Consider the following 19,050-nt stretch of genomic DNA (forward strand, 5'->3'; position numbering starts at 1 on the left):
CACACACACACACACACACACACACACACACACACACACACACACACTTGCGCACACTCATCCAGTTAGTCCAGCAGGGGAAGGAGTGAACATATGCCCACTAAATTGAGCAGTGTTGATACAACACTCGGAGGGCCAATGTCAACTCTCATGGTGTTGCTCCTATTCTCTAAATGTTGAACTACAGCAGTGGTTCCCAACCTTTTTCTTCAGGGGCACATATTTTTTACCATTGTAAGCTTTGGTGACCCAATTGCGCGAGCGCCCACACGAGAGGGAGTCACATGATTCTCTGTTTCCTGCGAAAACTCATTAGTTATCATTTTCATTCCTATTTGTCTTCTATTTGTCTATTTGTCTATTTGTCTTCAGTCAAATATAGAATAACTATTTAATGTATCACTTACATTTTGTTGCTTCTATGCATATATTAGTTTTAAATGCTTTGTCATTTAGTCAACATATATATGGTATTAAAATTAAGCCCCTTAAAATCAAGAGGGCTTCGCGACCCACTGTGGATCTTTGGCGACCCATAGGTTGGGTCCCGACCCATAGGTTGGGAACCACTGAACTACAACATCCCCCTAACCTGTTTAACCCTTTTGTGCTTTTGTGTGCGTGTATGTTATGTCAGCAGCACTGTCCTCGTACTATTTATTCTTGTGTATGTTTTTAGATTCCATGTTATATGTGTTATGTGAATCTTGTAGCTTATATGTAAGGACAGCACACCCATCTCTTTCCCTCAAACTGCAAAAAGGGTCAAAGACGTCCAACATGACATTGTCCTTCAGTGCTAACAGATGCTTTTGCTTACTGTAACTGTGAAAAACATGTAATTTCAAAACATTTTTTTGAAAAGTGAATGCATGAAAGCCAAGGCAAAAAAATAATTTCAGAAAAATCTCTTTTTTTGCATTTACAGTAAACAAAAGTATCCGTTGCACTGAAGGACATGTTGGACGTCTTTGACCCAAAACCAGTTTTCCTTCGAGTACCAATAAAGTAAACTGAACTGGAGTGAACTAAACTGTTCTGTTTCATCTTACCCAGTTGCTGCTGCAGAGACACAGTGTTGATCTCCAGTCGACTCAGTCTGCTCTCCATGTCACTCTGCATCGCCTTGTGCCGCCGGTTAAGATCTGACAGCCGATACGAGAGATGCAGTAAGCAAGATAAGATATTACAAGGAAGGAGCTGCATTTCATTTCAAAAAGCATTTGGCCACACACAGATAGCATATCAAAACACAATTTGGTAGGGGTGTGGGGAGAGAGAGAGAGAGAGAGAGAGAGAGAGAGAGAGAGAGAGAGAGAGAGAGAGAGAGAGAGAGAGACTGCCTTGGGGCGAAATATGCTATTTTAAAACCTGCGCTTTTGAGGGAATAGTAATAATGAATGAACGCAGTTCACATTTCAACATTTTATACAACACCATTGGGACAAGCAGGATCTTCAGCAGAATGGAGTTAAGAGAGCTGCTGCTTCCGTCAGAGTGAATACGTGTCAGACGACCCGCTAACCAAGCAGGCAGACTGCAGCGTGAGCAATAGCTCTTCTCTCAGAGGCATATGGACTTTAACTTCACTGGCCCTTCCCCTGCCCCTTCAACCACCACCCCCCCGTCCCCGTTCCCCAATGTAAAGCGACCTTGGGTTCCTTGAAAGGCGCTATATAAAACCAAGTTATTATTATTATTATTATTATTATTCTCTCGCATACATGTTTGATATAATCTCTTCTTTTTTGTTCACCACTGTCGAGCACCATGCTGATAAATGTCAACACACCACACCACACATACCTCTAGGGCCGCTGACAGCTTTAGCCTGACCTTGGACAAAATCATCTGAAAGGGCCCCCCTACCTAATGAATACAATGTAATGAAGACCCAATTCTGGGCCCCCACCCCTCTCGTCCTGGGCCCGGGACAACAGACCCCTTTTGTCTCCCGCTGTCGGCTTCCCTGCACACGTCTGCCGTTCTGTATTCTCACCGTAAATGTTGTCTTCGCTAAATGGGTTGTGGCAAACAAAGATTCTCTCTTCTAACCTGCATTTAAACCGTCTCTGGTTTCAACCCCCCAGTCTGACTACTGCAAGCTAGACAGGGTGGACAAAGGGGGTAAGCTGTCACGGGCCCAGGGAGAGAGGGGGCCCAGAATTGTGTCCTCATTACATTGTATGTACAGTATACTGGGTGGAGGGTGGGGGGCTTTTCAGATGTCTTCCCAGGGTGGGCCAAGGCTGTCAGCGGCCCTGCTTAAATACAGTTTTTATTCATGAGGCTTAATGGCTCTGGCGTACTCATGAATAATGCCAGAATGCACAATTTTAAAAAGCGGTGTTAAGTCAACTCTTATGTACTGGGAGGGACCAAATAGACTCAGAAGATGTTAAAGCAACTCTCCAGGTGTTGAATTCACACTGCAAAATCCACTGTGTGGAGAGGTGTTGTGTGAGTTGCTGCTCATACAGTGAGCATTCATGTGGCATGATTGTGTCGTGCGCGATTCATACAAACATATTACATCATTGCCCATATGGCACTAACAACATTCAGCACCGCACATGTATTCGTAAACAGCTTGGTTACATGCTTGGCGGTGCAGCAACAGCTATTTTATTGCTTTTCTTTCATGCGTTTACTAAATTAAAGTCTTTTCACACAGTGCTTTACAAACACAACGTGAACGCAGCTGGTAACTTTGCATGTGGTATACATTACAGGCAGACCACGCACCACACTTCACTATTACAGCAAGAGCCCTTTGTCACACTGCAAAATGAAGAGCACAGGTGACTGAAAGGGCTTAAAAACACGTGAGAAACGTCAGTGAAGAGTAATTTGATGTGAAAAAATTATGCCTTGCCATATGCTTTGGTTTTGAGAGTTACCTTACAAAAATAATTTCTTTCTTTTTTTTTTTTTAACTGTGCTGTGTGTGACTTCATCATATGAGGGAATAGACCTGTGGGGTGCCACACCATGGCGCCTTAAAAACACTTCAGATATTTAATCATCTTTGTTTGCACCCACAGTTGTTGCACATTCTGTTTCCCCTCCTGATTTCCTGAGACACTTTAGTTGCTACAGGGAAACAAATTTCCAACGAATTTATACTGAGACGGCATCTTCTTCTCTTCTGAGGAACTTTTGAGAACTATTACAGGAGGCTTGCACATGTTGGCACAGCTTGTCTTGGAGCAACCCGGTGGTTCCCAAACTAGGGGGGCAGGACCCCTTGAGGAGTCATAGAGAGAAGGGACTTCAATATTTAAAATAAAATAATTGGTGTGTTCATTCATATGGTTAGTACAATTATTCACTTTTCCTGTGAATTTGAAATGAAAATATAACGGACAAAAAGTGTTTAACATTCACAATATGGGAGGGCTGAGCAGGGGTTGCAGAAACATTCTTTGGTTCCAAAGGAGGTCGCAGCAGAAAAAGTTTGGGAACCACTGGCAATAACTGGTATTTGCAGTGTTGGAAATGTTTTGACAGTTGTCAACACAAATTCATGCAATGCTGATTGTCTTACAAGATAACAGATTGATGTGGTTATGCTCGAGGAATTTTTACATCTTTCTGTTACACAAGAGCGGTCACGATAATGGGCCTAGAAACACAACACAGGAATACCATAGAACTACAGACAAGTTCTTGTGAAGGTGGCGCTTTTAGATTAAGGCTGACAACTGTTCGTAGAGATCACTAATTTGACGTGAACAAAAAAGGTACAACCCTAGTCTGCAACATGCCCTTTTTAGTTTTCCATTTTAGAGACTGTACATGGTTTGAGTGTACGCTAGCACACAATGATATGGAAGTGTGTGTGTGTGTGTGTGTGTGTGTGTGTGTGTGTGTGTGTGTGTGTGTGTGTGTGTGTGTGTGTGTGTGTGTGTGTGTGTGTGTGTGTGTGTGTGTGTGTGTGTGTGTGTGGTTTTTGTGTGCACAAGTACAGTGAGTCCAATAAGTATTTGATCCCTTGCTGATTTCGTTGGTTTGCCTACTAACAAAGACATGATCAGTCAATAAATGTTATGATAATATGTATTCTAATATGGAGAGACAGAATATCAAAAAGAAAATCCAGAAATTAACCTAAAAGAATATATATTAATTTATTTCCATTTCATCGAGCAAAATAAGTATTTGATCCCCTGCCAACTGATTACAGTTCTGGGCCCACAGACCAGATGGGCACTTCCGATCAACTTGTCATCTGAATTAAAGACACCTGTACATACTAACATGCATAAAAGACACATTGAATCAGCAGAATCAGTCCATAGTATGAGTGAATCAGTCACACTCCAACCTCACCAGCATGGGGAAGACTAAAGAGCGGTTAAATGATATCAGGGACAAGATTTTAGACCTGAACAAGATTAAATGGGCTGCAAAGCCACAAGAAAGAGACTGGGTATTAATGACCCAGCTGTTGATGCATTTCTTCCAAAATGTGATCAATACAAAATGACTATCCATCAGGCTGTCTGGGGTTCTATACAAGATTTGACCTTTTGTGGATTTGATAATCATGAGAACAGAAAGAAAGCACCCTATACCTGTACGGGATGAACAAGGCAATGATATCAAAGCTACTGGGAACAAAATCACTGAGAAAACTACTAGTAGCACTTAATGCCACAGAGGTTTAAAATCCTGTAGTGCACACATGGTACCTCTACTTCAGAAGGAACCTGTGCAGTCCCACCTGAGGTTTGCCAACGGACATCAGACTGGTTTAGGACATGATAAGGAGGTGCTGTAGTCAGATGAAACCAAAATCATGCTGTTTGGCATTAACACAATTCAATGTGTTTTGAGAAAGAGTACTGCTGTCTATGACCCCAAGAACACCCTCCTCACCATCATGCATGAAAGTGGTATCATTATGGTTTGAGGGTGTTTGTCTGGCCAAGGCACAGGACAACTTCACATCATCAACGAATGGATGAAGGGAGACATGTAATGTGCAATCCTGAGTGCAAACGTCCTTCCCTCCACACTACACTGAAGGGTGGGCCATTTTTGGATCTCCCAACATGACAATAATACACAACATACCGTCAAAGCAACGAAGGAGTGACTCAATAAGAAGCATATTAAAGTTGTGAAGTGGCCTAGACAGTCTCCAAATATTAACCCTATAGTAATTCTATGGAGAGAATTGAACCTCCCATTTGCCAAGCTATATCCACAAACTATTAATGTTTTAGAGATAATCTGCAAAGAAAAATGGGGAAAAATATTTTCTACTATATGCACAAACATTGTCATCAACTAAAAGAAGCATCTGACCTCAGTGCTAGACAACTAGGACTTTGTCACAAAGCACTTTATCTTCTTTAGCTAGAGGGGTCAAATACTTATTTGCCTACATGAAATACAAATAAATTAAAATATATTATTTTTAAGTTATTTTCTGGAATTTCTTTTTGATATTCTGTCTCTCCCTGTTTGAATACATATTATCATAAATTTATAGACTGATCATGTCTTTATAAGTGAGCAAACCGGCAAAATCAGCAAGGGATCAAATACATATTGGACTCACTGTATATGAGTGCATGCAAAAATGCTTATACGGGTCAAAGATGTTTTTCGGGGTCAGATACAACAGTATGTATTGCCCATGAATCAATTAGTAATTGGTGGTTGATATGCTGCAACGAATATGCTTCTTAGTCCACTAAAGACAAACAAACAAACAAAAAATCCAGACAATTGTGGCACTGGCTGTCGTTAAGCTGCCCTGACGTCTGCTACTGCTGAAACACTGACCCATGTACCGTATTACATGTGTTTGCCTGCGTTCTTGGAGAATCTGATGAAGACTGTTGAAGTTGAAACGTAATACAGCCATGAAATAATAAAAGACAAAAAAGGATTTTAAGTGTGCGAACTCCTCACTTTGAAAACTACAGTTTGCCTGTGTTCTTCTTACCGGCTGTGATATCCTTCTTGTCGCTCCTCTCCTGTGACATCTCCCTCTCCAGCTCTCTCAGCTGTCTTCGCAGGTCTTCCCTGGAGGACCGGGCCTGCAGAGCCATGTCGGTCCTCAAAGCTGCAGGACACATACGTAGGCTACAGGTAAAGGGACACTGTGTGAGATTTTTAGTTGTTTATTTCCAGAATTCATGCTGCCCATTCACTAATGTTACCTTTGTCATGAATACTTACCACCAGCATCAAATTCTAAGTATTCATTATGACTGGAAAAATTGCACTTTCCATTCATGAAAAGGGGGATCTTCTCCATGGTCTATCATTTTGAATGTCCAAAAATAGCCATTTTTTAGCAAAAATGGTACTTGGACCATACTAGAACATATTTGTTTAATACTTAGTAAACTTTCATGTAAAGATCAAATTTGGCAATAGGCAGCCCATTATAAGCAGCATAGTTGCAGTACCTTTTTTGACCATTTCCTGCACAGTGTCCCTTTAAGGTTATATGATTAATTAAGCAATATGACCCGAGTGGGAGGGATGATGTGCACTGACATCCTCCCTGGTGTGGTTCGGCCATAGGCACGAAGCCGAAGGCTGAGTGCCGTCGGCAATCACACCAGGGAGGATGTCAGTGCACATCATCCCGACCACGAGGGTCATATTGCTTTTATACAATAGTTCATTTGCCAACAAAATACCAGAATAAATGTTCGAATTCGTGTTTATTAGTTACCTTAATCATACTTTGTTTACCTGCTCCGCTAAGCAAAGTAGTTCCGAATTGATTGTATGGTTGCTATGCAATGACGAGCTGACAAGCTGACAGCGCCAGCGCGCAAAGTTCCATGAAACGGTGTGAAGTGCATTTCTGTGTGGACTGCTACTGGGCTTCGCTTACTAAAATGATGCATGATCAATGAAAACACTGTGCAACTTCAACATTTTAGTTAGATGCCTATTTTATAAGCCTTTTTCAGCCGATATTGATTTTCACATTTTTGTGGACTTGCTGCTAGCTGCGTAAAGACACCCCGCCTCGTCCTTTCCTCTCTAGTGCCGCATGAGATCCGAGCGCACAACCACACAAATCAATCCCTTGTAGGCCTATGATACCCCGATGTCTGCTAAAGTTTAGGCTACTGCAGGCTACAACTTTGTTGCTGAAACACTTTCTCATGCAAACGTCTGATGTGGGTGCGAACCCGAGAAAGGGGTTCGCGTTTTCCCTCCTAAACGAAAAGGCAACTCATTCCAGTTCCAAGCGGCCATGATTTTAAATCGCATGGCACACGTTATCTTGCTTCCAGATGCCCACTTTGTAGCCTACTAATTTGCACGTGGTGGACGGCAATTGCTGATAGCCTAGGCTATATTTTTAAGAGCATCTCTTCCTCGTCATTCCCTCTCCCGCAGCACAAATGAGATCTGATTATAGCGGTTCTCATACACTGCAGTAGACTGACATAGCCTTTCCGTCTCTGTGTCAAAAAAGTGTCCGTTGTCTCGCATATGCCCCGTTTGAAACTATCTTAATATTTAAAGTAGGCTACATGTTAGATTGCCTTCAAAAGACTACGAAATAGCGGCCGCAGAGGTCTGCCAACTGCCCAGACAACTGCACTAGAATCAGATAACTTCTTTCCTCTCTGCCAGAATCCAGCTACCAACTGGGATAGCCTACGCTCTCTGTCATGCGGGCGTGCGTGCGCCCAACTTAGTCCAGCATAGAACAATGGAATAGAATGATGGTGAGTTCAAACTACGCGGCCCTGGTTACATTCACTTTCTCCGCAGTAGACTATGCGATAGAATGATGGCGAGTTCAAAATGCGCGGCCCTGGTTACATTCTATCCACGGCGGAGTGATTATTAGGTGTGATGAGTCTCCGAGGATGATGTCCACCTAGACATCATCCTCCTTACCGACGCGTAGAATGCCAGTAGAACGCGTCTCATCCAATCAGATATCGCAAAATAAATTGACCGGATCTAACTATTGTATAATCACCATTAATGACAGGAATCATCATCAGCACCAACTTGTTCATTAGTACGATATCTGTTGTATAGGACATTCCGTACCTTAATTGTTGTCATCAATAATAAATGATTTTCAGACTAAAACTCCAAGTTATGCATATGGTGCCCATTCACAATTGCTATTTTTTTCTTGTATATTTACCATAACCATCACTTTTAAGTTTTCAATAGGACCTACGACCTGGAAATTATTTTCATACATGAATGTGTGGATCTTTTCCATGCCCACCATTTTGAATTACCAGTCATATCTTTAGTGGAACGCTGTAATAGTCATTGAAATGTTAACTATAGTAGGCCTATATACAATATGACATAATACAGGGCCTTTAGTAATGCACTATGACTTAGCCATTGCCATTCTGATAATAGCAATAACGCTGTGTCTTCATGGATTAAGGAACAGCTAAGTCAATTGTATCAGGGAGCAGATTTCACTCAGATTTTAATTATTACTGGTACTGGACCAAATGAAAACATCAAATTAAACAAACAAAAAAAGGTGTGCTACTTTTTTGTTTAATTTTATTGAACAGCCAGCAATAATGTTTATTGTCTTTGTCTATGCCTTTGTCTGTACCTATGTCCATGTCTGTATTCAAAATGTATATATCTGCACAGGGAAATAAGAAATGTAATTTCAATATGACCAGTGCATGTAAATAAGCTGACATTAATTTAAAGCCGACTTGACTTGAATAACAAGTGGAGAAGGAGCCTCACCAAGATGCTCTTGAAGCACAGCCACGTCCAGAACACTCCTCCTGTACTTCTCCTCCAGCTCATTACCTAAGAGGAAGAGATGAAGAGTTCAGATGCAAAACCCCCTAACTCCATTTCTGAAGACCTGCTATAGTTTTAGAGAACCCCGTTGTTGGTTTGGTTTACATTCATGTGCTTGATAATACATATAAATAGTTGTATTACATAAATAAATTTAAAAAATGGCAATTTTGATAGCTTTGTATTAAATAAAAATAAATTAAGATTATTTTCTGAAATGGCACTTAGGGGTTTTTGCATCTGAACTCTTCAGATGCACGACTATTTATTACCTCCACCAAGGAGGTCATGTTTTCAGTCACGTTTATTTGCCTCGTCTGTTTGTCTGACTGTTTGTCTGTTTGTGTGTCCACCTACAGTGTTTTCTGTTGTCTGCAGAAGGTGCCACACGCACACACACACACGCATGCACGCACGCGCGTGCACGCAAACACCCACGCACGCACGCATGCACACACACACGCACGCACACACACACAAACACACAAACACACAAACACACACACACATATCTGTAGGCCAGGGTGCCAGATTGCTATAGGCTATTCATCAAAACTTTTAGACCATTTCAACATTACTACGTCATTATAATTGTATTACCAGTTTGGCAACAACAATCACATGGTGGGTTTCTTGTCACAAGGAATAAAAAAATAAAAAATAAAAAAAGCTAACAAGTTGGCCAATCCAAAGAGACAGAAAGAACGGAACAACAAAACCCAACCTTCATTCTTCTGTTTCTTTTTCTTCTTCTCCTTTCCTTTCTGTTTTGGTGGCATTCTGATGAAGGTAGGCTATAAGAGTCGTCTGCTAAGAAGAAGTGCTCAACTTGATCAGAACATGAACCTGAACTGCAGCTATAGATCCTCAATCAAAGCTTCGTTCTCCTTAGTCTGAACAGCACTAGCAACATAGGCATAGTGCTTGCCGGTGTTGTCTGCTGAAGGTTTGCATCATTGCCTAGCACCAGGGGTTGTTATGGAAACCAAGGACGCTCTGAATAAAAGGGATGGGAGGGTAGGCGTAGGGGCATAAAGAGGCCCGGCTCCTCATAAAAGACTCTTGCTAACGCAGGGGTGTTGCAGTAAATTGTGGACCCTATGTAATCAGCTCCAATGGAACCCCCCACCCACCACCACCACCACCACCATATATCTACAGTACATAAATTAGACTGTGTGTTGGCCCCCTATATTCAGAGGGCCCTGGTGTCTCAGTCACACTTTACTCCCCTGTATGACACCCCTGTGTCAACCCACTGGGCTGCACCTCTATGATGATGAGTGTGAAAGAGTTAAAACAGCAATTACTATTATGTAATTATTATTACTACAATGACTATTATAAGCTTAGCACCAGGGGCGGAGTGGCCCACCTTTTCCCACCGGGAGAATTTTCCCCTTGGCGGCCCTCTTTAAAAAAAAACAAAAAAAAAAAAACAAAGCGAACAACATGGTTTCCTAACCAAAAAGACAAAAGCCACGAAATCTGCAGTCGTACTACATGTGGACATTAGTGTTGTCAAAATATCAACCTGAAGTGGAGAATTGTAGCCTACACCTTGATGAAATGCACAGCCAGTGGTGTAGTCCAGTGTTTCCCAACCAGGGGTACGTGTACCACTAGGGGTACGCGAGCACACTGCAGGGGGTACTTGGAAAAATGTGATTATGATAACAAATGTATGGAGCAGTCACATCAGGACAGAGAAAGCGATATAGTACATGAATTAGGGGGTACTCATGGCACAACTAAGAGACTTAGGGGGTACGCGAGACAAAAAAGGTTGGGAAACACTGGTGTAGTCTACGTAAAACGCAGGTATACGCACCCATTTCAAAATTTCAGGGATTACAGTATACCCACTTAAAATTGATTGATCCATTATTTACAATAGCACAAATATATACAGGACTATACACACATCAAAAAAATGCTCAAATATACAGTATACCCACTTCAAAAAGTAGACTACACCACTGGAGCCATCATCACAGTCCAAAGCATTCATAGGCCTACTAGGTTAGGCTACATCACGCTACTGTTCCATGCAAATGTGCACTCCACTGTCATTTTGACAGTTTGAAATTGAAATATCGTTTAAGGAAGACAGGATGAGCATGGGCACAAAGTTTTGAGTGTGGGGATTTTTAGAAGAGTAGGCTTACAAAATATAGTATAGTAGCCTATAGCTTACAAAAAGTCTGTCTACATTGTGCAATAAACCCACCATGCAGCAAATAAGCCAAACCTAATAGCTACTTTATACCACAACCATAAGTCAACAAAATGTATAACCAAACGGTGTAGGCCTACCTTAAAACGCTGTCTTCGTCGCAGCAAATGTCTTTGTTTCTTGCAATCACTCTACTTTAATCCACAGCTTAGGCTACACACCCAGCACTGGTCACATCAGAATCAGGCGCGGAGTGGCCGTCGGGAGATCGGGGACTTGTCCCAGTGGGCCGCGGCCGTGAAATGTAATAATGCGGCCGCATTGCGTTCTTCCCCGGCCCTTACGTGTTGATATTGTACTTATTAGCACTGACTTCCCACTTTCCACTTCACTATATCTCATTGTTGCTGACTGGCCAGTATTTATACCGCATACCAGACGGCTATACCTCACTGACGGTGTCAAACAGTAAATTGGCCACACCCCTTCTCTACTGATAATTTTCATACACCGTAGATCGCGGAAGTTTACAAGATCTTAGTAACACAGTTTTGTTTTCAGTATTTGAAGAACCTGTGATATGTATATTGGTTACCAAAGGATGGAAATATTAATAAATTATGATTTATTTTCCGATTTCCACACGACTGTTACAGTTTACAGTCTTTCCAGTCCATTCACTTGCTCTGTGGTTATTGACTTGGGTTACGAACAGACTCCACCAAGTGGTAAGGAAGAGAACTGCGCCTAACAGAAGCAATGGGTTTTGTTTTGATTTTTTAGACCGTCAGTATATCTCCTTATAGTCGAAATAATATTATTATCATACATATATATATATGGTACATTTAGGATGTATCCTATGTCTGAAGAAATGGAACAAAATAATTACCACACAAGATTCTGATGTGACCAGTGCTGGGTGTGTAGCCTAAGCTGTGGATTAAAGTAGAGTGATTGCAAGAAACAAAGACATTTGCTGCGACGAAGACAGCGTTTTAAGGTAGGCCTACACCGTTTGGTTATACATTTTGTTGACTTATGGTTGTGGTATAAAGTAGCTATTAGGTTTGGCTTATTTGCTGCATGGTGGGTTTATTGCACAATGTAGACAGACTTTTTGTAAGCTATAGGCTACTATACTATATTTTGTAAGCCTACTCTTCTAAAAATCCCCACACTCAAAACTTTGTGCCCATGCTCATCCTGTCTTCCTTAAACGATATTTCAATTTCAAACTGTCAAAATGACAGTGGAGTGCACATTTGCATGGAACAGTAGCGTGATGTAGCCTAACCTAGTAGGCCTATGAATGCTTTGGACTGTGATGATGGCTCCAGTGGTGTAGTCTACTTTTTGAAGTGGGTATACTGTATATTTGAGCATTTTTTTGATGTGTGTATAGGCTACTGTATATATTTGTGCTATTGTAAATAATGGATCAATCAATTTTAAGTGGGTATACTGTAATCCCTGAAATTTTGAAATGGGTGCGTATACCTGCGTTTTACGTAGACTACACCAGTGTTTCCCAACCTTTTTTGTCCTGCGTACCCCCTAAGCCTTTTAGTTGTGCCATGAGTACCCCCTAATTCATACACTATATCGCTTTCTCTGTCCTGATATGACTGCTCCATACATTTGTTATAATAATAACATGTTTCCAAGTACCCCCTGCAGTGTGCTCGCGTACCCCTAGTGGTACACGTACCCCTGGTTGGGAAACACTGGACTACACCACTGGCTGTGCATTTCATCAAGGTGTAGGCTACAATTCTCCACTTCAGGTTGATATTTTGACAACACTAATGTCCACATGTAGTACGACTGCAGATTTCGTGGCTTTTGTCTTTTTGGTTAGGAAACCATGTTGTTCGCTTTGTTTTTTTTTTTTTTTTTTTTTTTAAAGAGGGCCGCCAAGGGGAAAATTCTCCCGGTGGGAAAAGGTGGGCCACTCCGCCCCTGATCAGAATCTTGTGTGGTAATTATTTTGTTCCATTTCTTCAGACATAGGCTACATCCTAAATGTACCACATATAAATATATGTATGATAATAATATTATTTCGACTATAAGGAGATATACTGACGGTCTAAAAAATCAAAACAAAACCCATTGCTTCTGTTAGGCGCAGTTCTCTTCCTTACCACTTGGTGGAGTCTGTTCGTAACCCAAGTCAATAACCACAGAGCAAGTGAATGGACTGGAAAGACTGTAAACTGTAACAGTCGTGTGGAAATCGGAAAATAAATCATAATTTATTAATATTTCCATCCTTTGGTAACCAATATACATATCACAGGTTCTTCAAATACTGAAAACAAAACTGTGTTACTAAGATCTTGTAAACTTCCGCGATCTACGGTGTATGAAAATTATCAGTAGAGAAGGGGTGTGGCCAATTTACTGTTTGACACCGTCACTGAGGTATAGCCGTCTGGTATGCGGTATAAATACTGGCCAGTCAGCAGCAATGAGATATAGGGAAGTGGAAAGTGGGAAGTCAGTGCTAATAAGTACAATATCAACACGTAAGGGCCGGGGAAGAACGCAATGCGGCCGCATTATTACATTTCACGGCCGCGGCCCACTGGGACAAGTCCCCGATCTCCCTACGGCCACTCCGCGCCTGCTTAGCACATAGGCCTATAGACTAAAATAGACATGTGTGACTTTGGATCCATCATTAGCATTCTAGTTCCATACAGTTTTAGTTCTTTGCAGAACTAGAATTCTTTACAGAGTTTTGTAGATTGGTGTCACATATTACTGTAGGCCTAAGTGCATTTAGGATGCGTTTGATTCCCAAATCCTGTCAGCATTAAACCTGTAACCTGGTTTATGTGAGCCAGCGAGCCAGATACTATAACCAGTGACTGACTATTATCAGTGTTGCCAGATGTGTCTGACCAAAACCTGCCCCAAAGCTTCTCAAAAACCGCCAAAATGCGCTAAATTCCGCCCAAAATCAACAAATTACATTGACTTCTATGGGCCCAAAATGGCTGCAAAAAAACCCGCTCATCCCAAGTAGCCCAATCTGGCAACGCTGACCTTTATCTGTGTGTGTCACCACTTGGCATGCCCCTGAGCTGCGCTAGTTCATGCCATGCTCTTCTAGGGGCGGAGCTATAGGGAGGGCGAGCAGGGCATTTGCCCCGGGGCCCAGGGCACTCTTGCATTGGTGACGATGGCCCTATCGTGACCTGGGCAGGCCGTATAGGGGCCCCTATAAGTGTTTTGCCCTGGGGCCCTGTGTGCAATTGTTCCGCCACTGCTTCTGAATTTCTGAATTTACACCTGAATTTCCCCCTGGGGATCAATAAAGTTACTCTACTCTACTCTACTCTCTACTCTACCCATAGATCTGTAGCCTATAGGCATAGAAGACAGATCTATACTTCTACCATCCAGTAAAGTCAAAGACCAAGGGCTATATTTATGTATATAGCACATTTCATACACGGGTGCAATCAGTGGCGGAACAATTGCACACAGGGCCCCAGGGCAAAACACTGATAGGGCCCCCATATGGCCTGCCATGGTCACAACTGGGCCCCCCAACACCAATAGGGGCCTATACAGAAGGGCCATGGGCCCAGGGGCAAATGCCACACTTGCCCCCTCCCCCCCCCACGCCCCCATAGCTCCGACTCTGGGTGCAAATCAATGGGGAACCTAAAGTCACGCCCTCTACTTCCTGGTTCATGGGGCAGAGGGAGTCAAAAAATAATTACTGGGCTTGAAATGAGTGGTTTTTCGACACCAATCCAAACCTTGGACCTCCACTTATGCACCACAAATCCACCACGACTCGCCTCGTTCACTTCCATTCAATTGTTTGAGTTCCTCTGCCCCACGAACCAGGAAGTAGAGGGCGTGACTTAGGTGCCATAAAAAAGGCAAAACAAGGGAAACAAAGAAAAAAGAAGTATAAGATAGAAAAATGAAAACATTAAAATAGAACATCAGAGTTAAAACGATTAAAACACATTAACAACAGGATTAACAAGATTAACAACATTGCATTACAGTCATAGAAAGTTTAAAACATTGTGTTATAGTAAAGAAGCGCACGTGAAGGGGCTGAGGGCGTGGTGGAGAGTAGGCAGGGGAGGGGGAGCTGTGAGTGGGTGTTTCATTCTGACCCGCGAGAGGGCGAGGCGGGCCTTAGCAACGGAAGAGGATGAACAGGAAGAGCTAGGGCCGTGTATGTTCTCAAGAGGGGAGATTGAGGGCGGCGTTTGTTTTCCCCCTGAATTCATCAATTTACGTAGCCTATTTCCACTTCTGTGTGCTGTTTAACAAACGCGTTGTGTTTGTACAGCGAGAAAGCGTCAGTTGTGGTGTACAGTGCCTATTCTTGCTCCACTTCTCGCTAGATAGAGTCGCATATGCAAACGCTCTGCAGCCGCGCAGGCTTTACATGCAACTTCCCGTCCGAGGAGCGCACGACAAGGCGAGAAGACAGAGCTGCAAGAAAAGAAATAGCTAATATTGAGTTGTTGGGAGGAGACGAACGCGTTTGCTAAAGAAACGGCATCCAGAACGAAATTTCCTAAAATCTTTAAAACACAGGGGCGGCGGAAGACTGTCTCGTGGCTTATTTTCATCGAGTGGGTTGCTTGCATTCCACAAGCGGCGCTAGAGTCGGGCCGGCCACTAAATACAGGCTAACACGGGGATTTAATGGGAGCCTTGCCTCGATAGACCTCCCTTCTCCCCCCGACGGACCCTGGCTCGACATTGATTCGGGCGCTGTCCTCACCGGGGGGTTGTTGAGCCGAACTGTTGATCCGACTGCTTGAGGAGGGAGCCCCCCTACCTCGGCAGTCGCTCTGGCCGACTATTGTGGAGCCATAATATGGCAGGAAATCTGAAGAAAGGTGGGGGGCTTATTGGCATGATGAAGGACGCTTTCCAGCCCCACCATCACCTCCACCACTCCCATCACCAACCAGGGGCCGTGGACAAGAAGACAGTGGAGAAATGCTGGAAACTAATGGACAAGGTAGAGCATTGCAACACTTAAAAGCCTGGCTAGAAGTAATATGTCTGGCGGTGAAGGCTACAGCGGAATTGATCTAGTAGTTCCTACTTGGTTTAGCTGGCTTGCTAAGTAGCATAGTTATCACATTCCAGCCTGCTAGCCTAGCCGACTGGCCTTGTGGCAGTGGGCATTTAACGCCTTTATTGATGCAGCAGGATGGAGAAAATTAGCTGGATTGCTACCAAGCTAACTGACAAGCTGGCGACCCTCAGCAAGCTTCCCTGAATAGCGATGGTTAGGACAGGATCTTGGGTGGACGCTATCGATACCAGCACACCCTGTCTTATTATGCAATACCACCATAGTTATTACCGCTATTTCAATAAATGTGTCTGTTGGGCTTTTGTTGTTCTCGGCAGCTAGCAGTGTGGTCAGGTTTATTAGCCAACTCGCTAGCGGGCTAACTAATGTTAGCTGCACCAGGGAGAAAAGCACACTGAATTTAAATGGTCGAGGCCTCTTGCGCTCATGTCTGAATGTTAAAACGTCCAAACCATTTCCCCCGAAAAGGGAAAACAAGACCCTGCCGCGCACAGTTGAACGATACGTGAGGAAATGTCAGAGTAGCATGAGTGAGAGATGGCACACAGGATTTGAGAGGTTCACCAAGTTAAACTGATTCCGAATCGTTAGCTAGCAACTTCTGTAAAAAAACCGGGACATTGCTTTGGTTAAATTAGCTTCTTTGAATGTGTTCATTGGTATTCAGATTAACGTGAAATGACAATAATAGGGGGTTGGACTTGGACCTTCTTAGCTCTAATCTTTGGACAGCATTGTGCATAACAAAACAATGCAAATGGTTGCCTCCGTCCGTCTGGTCCATGGTAGTTCTAAAATGTTAGATACACCAGACTGCTACTACTATTGAGAGCATAGGTTTATCATTGCAGCTAATTTTGTACATAGGATGTCAAGTTGTACAAAGTAGTAGGACAAGTCTTTGAGGAAGTTTAGGCTACACGTCATCGGTATTATAAGGTCTGTGATTACCTCTGGCCGTTTGACATGAAGGCGACCACAGACTAAAGCAGTACTTCAGGGAAAAAAGTAAACTGCTGCCTTGCGTGCTCTCTCACTTCCTGACACACACACACACACACACACACACACACACACACACACACACACACACACACACACACACACACACACACACACACACACACACACACACACACACACACACACACACACTACACTGCAGCAGGGCTGCCCAGAAAAGACAGCTGTCAATGCACAGGCTCTTCTTTTCTTGTACATGTCAACCTTATCTGACAATTTAAACTGTTCTGGGATGCTTAATCAATTCCAAACAAAGCAGTGTTTGTTTTTTCAGGGCTTCCCTGCACATCAGCGATGTGATGCAAAATTTCGCTGCTGCTTTTCCTCTTTGTCAGACTTAAAGCAGAAGTATCGACTGGGCTAGTTTTACTTCTCTCTCTCTCTCTTTTTTAAAACTCGACCTTTTAGAAATGTTAACATGCACTTAGTCATACAGGAAAGGGTGTGCATGTGTCTTTCTGTGTGTTTTCGTTGTGTCAGTATGTCTGTGTGAATTGTTTGTGTGTGTTTCTTTGGGTGTGTAATGTGTGCAGTGCGCAGCCAAAAAAGCTTGCCGAGGAGAAGAGTATGTGTGTGCGTGCACAGCCAAAAAAGCTTGCTCAAAAGAGGAGAGGAGAGTGTGGCTATAACTATGCTTGATGCATAGAAAGCCTTTTGCAATGCTCCGGGCTGCCAAGAGGGGAGAGGAGGGAAGGAGAGGAAAAGAGTGGAGATGAAGAGAGAGGAGAGGAGAGGAGAGGAGAGGAAAGGAGGAGATGGAGGAGAAAGGAAAGCAAAGAAGGGGAGAGGAAAAGAGAGGAGAGGAGAAGATGGAGCTGACCTCCTGTGTCAATGCTACGTACCCGAGAGACACTGGCTTGGCCTGTTGCATAGAGATTAAACACAGCTATGGAATACAGATGTTGCATATGTTTCACTGAGCATAACGGAGCAGAACATGATGGCATGTCCCCTAATGATTATCGCATAGTGCTACAGACAGACAGACAGACATGCATGCATGCAAAGGCGAATTCATAACCCACGTTAAAGTTGTGCAAAGGGTTTTACATACGATCTCCTCCATATGTTGCCACAGAATTGGTGAATTTGATTACGAACCCCTAATAATTGACTCACAGTCTTAGGTAGACATGTTGGGGTCACTATTTATATTGCTGCTGGTAGATAAAATGACAGTGGGCCTGTTCTGGTATTTTCAGCAGATTTTTCTTCACCCTGTATCTCTATGCATGTGACAAAGCAAATACACGTTTATATCCTTATTCTAACCATTCCTCTCTGGCCATTTTTCTGTAATTGCAAAATACTCAACTGTTCTGTCATTTTGTGGCTGCATTTTAGACCAACATTGTTTCATTAAGTGCTCCCCGGCGCATTTGAGGGAAATAAAAAAAAGAAAAACCTGGCAAGTCTGTTAGGATCTGTAAGGATTTTTTTTTTTTTTGCTGTCAAAATTCCTAAAATGTCAAACCTCCAGCTATGCTCTTTCCCTGAACGCTTTCTCCTCTTCCTCCATGCTAGCCCATCCAGCCACTCACTCACATTACATTACATCACACTGCTGACGTTTAAAAAAAAAATTAAAAAAAATCCAAAACGACTTGCAGTGATTTAGGTACAGGGTATTGGTTACAGTCCCTGGAGCAATGTGGGGTCAGGTGCCTTGCTCAAGGGCACTTCAACAACTGATGAAAGTGCTCTTGAGGGTGGGATTTGAATCTGCAACCCTCGGCTCTAAAGGCCAGCGCTCTAACCATTGAGCCATGGTTGTACCCAGCCTCCTTCAAGGTCAAGCAAACAGTGTTGGCCAGGGGCCTATACTACAAAGCTGATTCAGGAGTAAACCAGGTTGAGTTAGATCAGGGGTGGGGAACCTTTTTCATTCGAGGGGCCACTTCAAATTCATCCGAGGGCCGTTAAAGTTCTCAGAGGGCCGCCGCCGTACTATGAACACAAACCAGGATTT

At 43.0% G+C, this 19,050-nt stretch overlaps 2 protein-coding genes across 2 annotated transcripts in view; one reads left to right on the forward strand and one right to left on the reverse strand.

Moving 5' to 3' along the window:
• drc12 (dynein regulatory complex subunit 12 homolog) overlaps positions 1-9,672 on the reverse strand; it is a 25,150-nt gene extending 15,478 nt beyond the window's left edge. The window contains exons 1-4 of the mRNA XM_063206033.1: positions 9,515-9,672; positions 8,731-8,796; positions 5,960-6,079; positions 1,053-1,145 (exon numbers count right to left, since the gene is read on the reverse strand). Of these exons, the coding sequence (XP_063062103.1) occupies positions 1,053-1,145; positions 5,960-6,079; positions 8,731-8,796; positions 9,515-9,569 (334 nt within the window). The 5' untranslated portion in view covers positions 9,570-9,672. The remainder of the gene's footprint in view (positions 1-1,052; positions 1,146-5,959; positions 6,080-8,730; positions 8,797-9,514) is intronic.
• Positions 9,673-15,159: 5,487 nt separating this feature from the next.
• Positions 15,160-19,050, forward strand: part of cbl (Cbl proto-oncogene, E3 ubiquitin protein ligase) — a 98,162-nt gene continuing 94,271 nt past the window's right edge. The window contains exon 1 of the mRNA XM_063206424.1: positions 15,160-15,977. Coding sequence (XP_063062494.1) covers positions 15,831-15,977 — 147 coding nt within the window. The 5' untranslated portion in view covers positions 15,160-15,830. The remainder of the gene's footprint in view (positions 15,978-19,050) is intronic.

Source organism: Engraulis encrasicolus, chromosome 9 (assembly GCF_034702125.1).
Source record: "Engraulis encrasicolus isolate BLACKSEA-1 chromosome 9, IST_EnEncr_1.0, whole genome shotgun sequence".
NCBI classification, from domain to species: domain Eukaryota; kingdom Metazoa; phylum Chordata; class Actinopteri; order Clupeiformes; family Engraulidae; genus Engraulis; species Engraulis encrasicolus.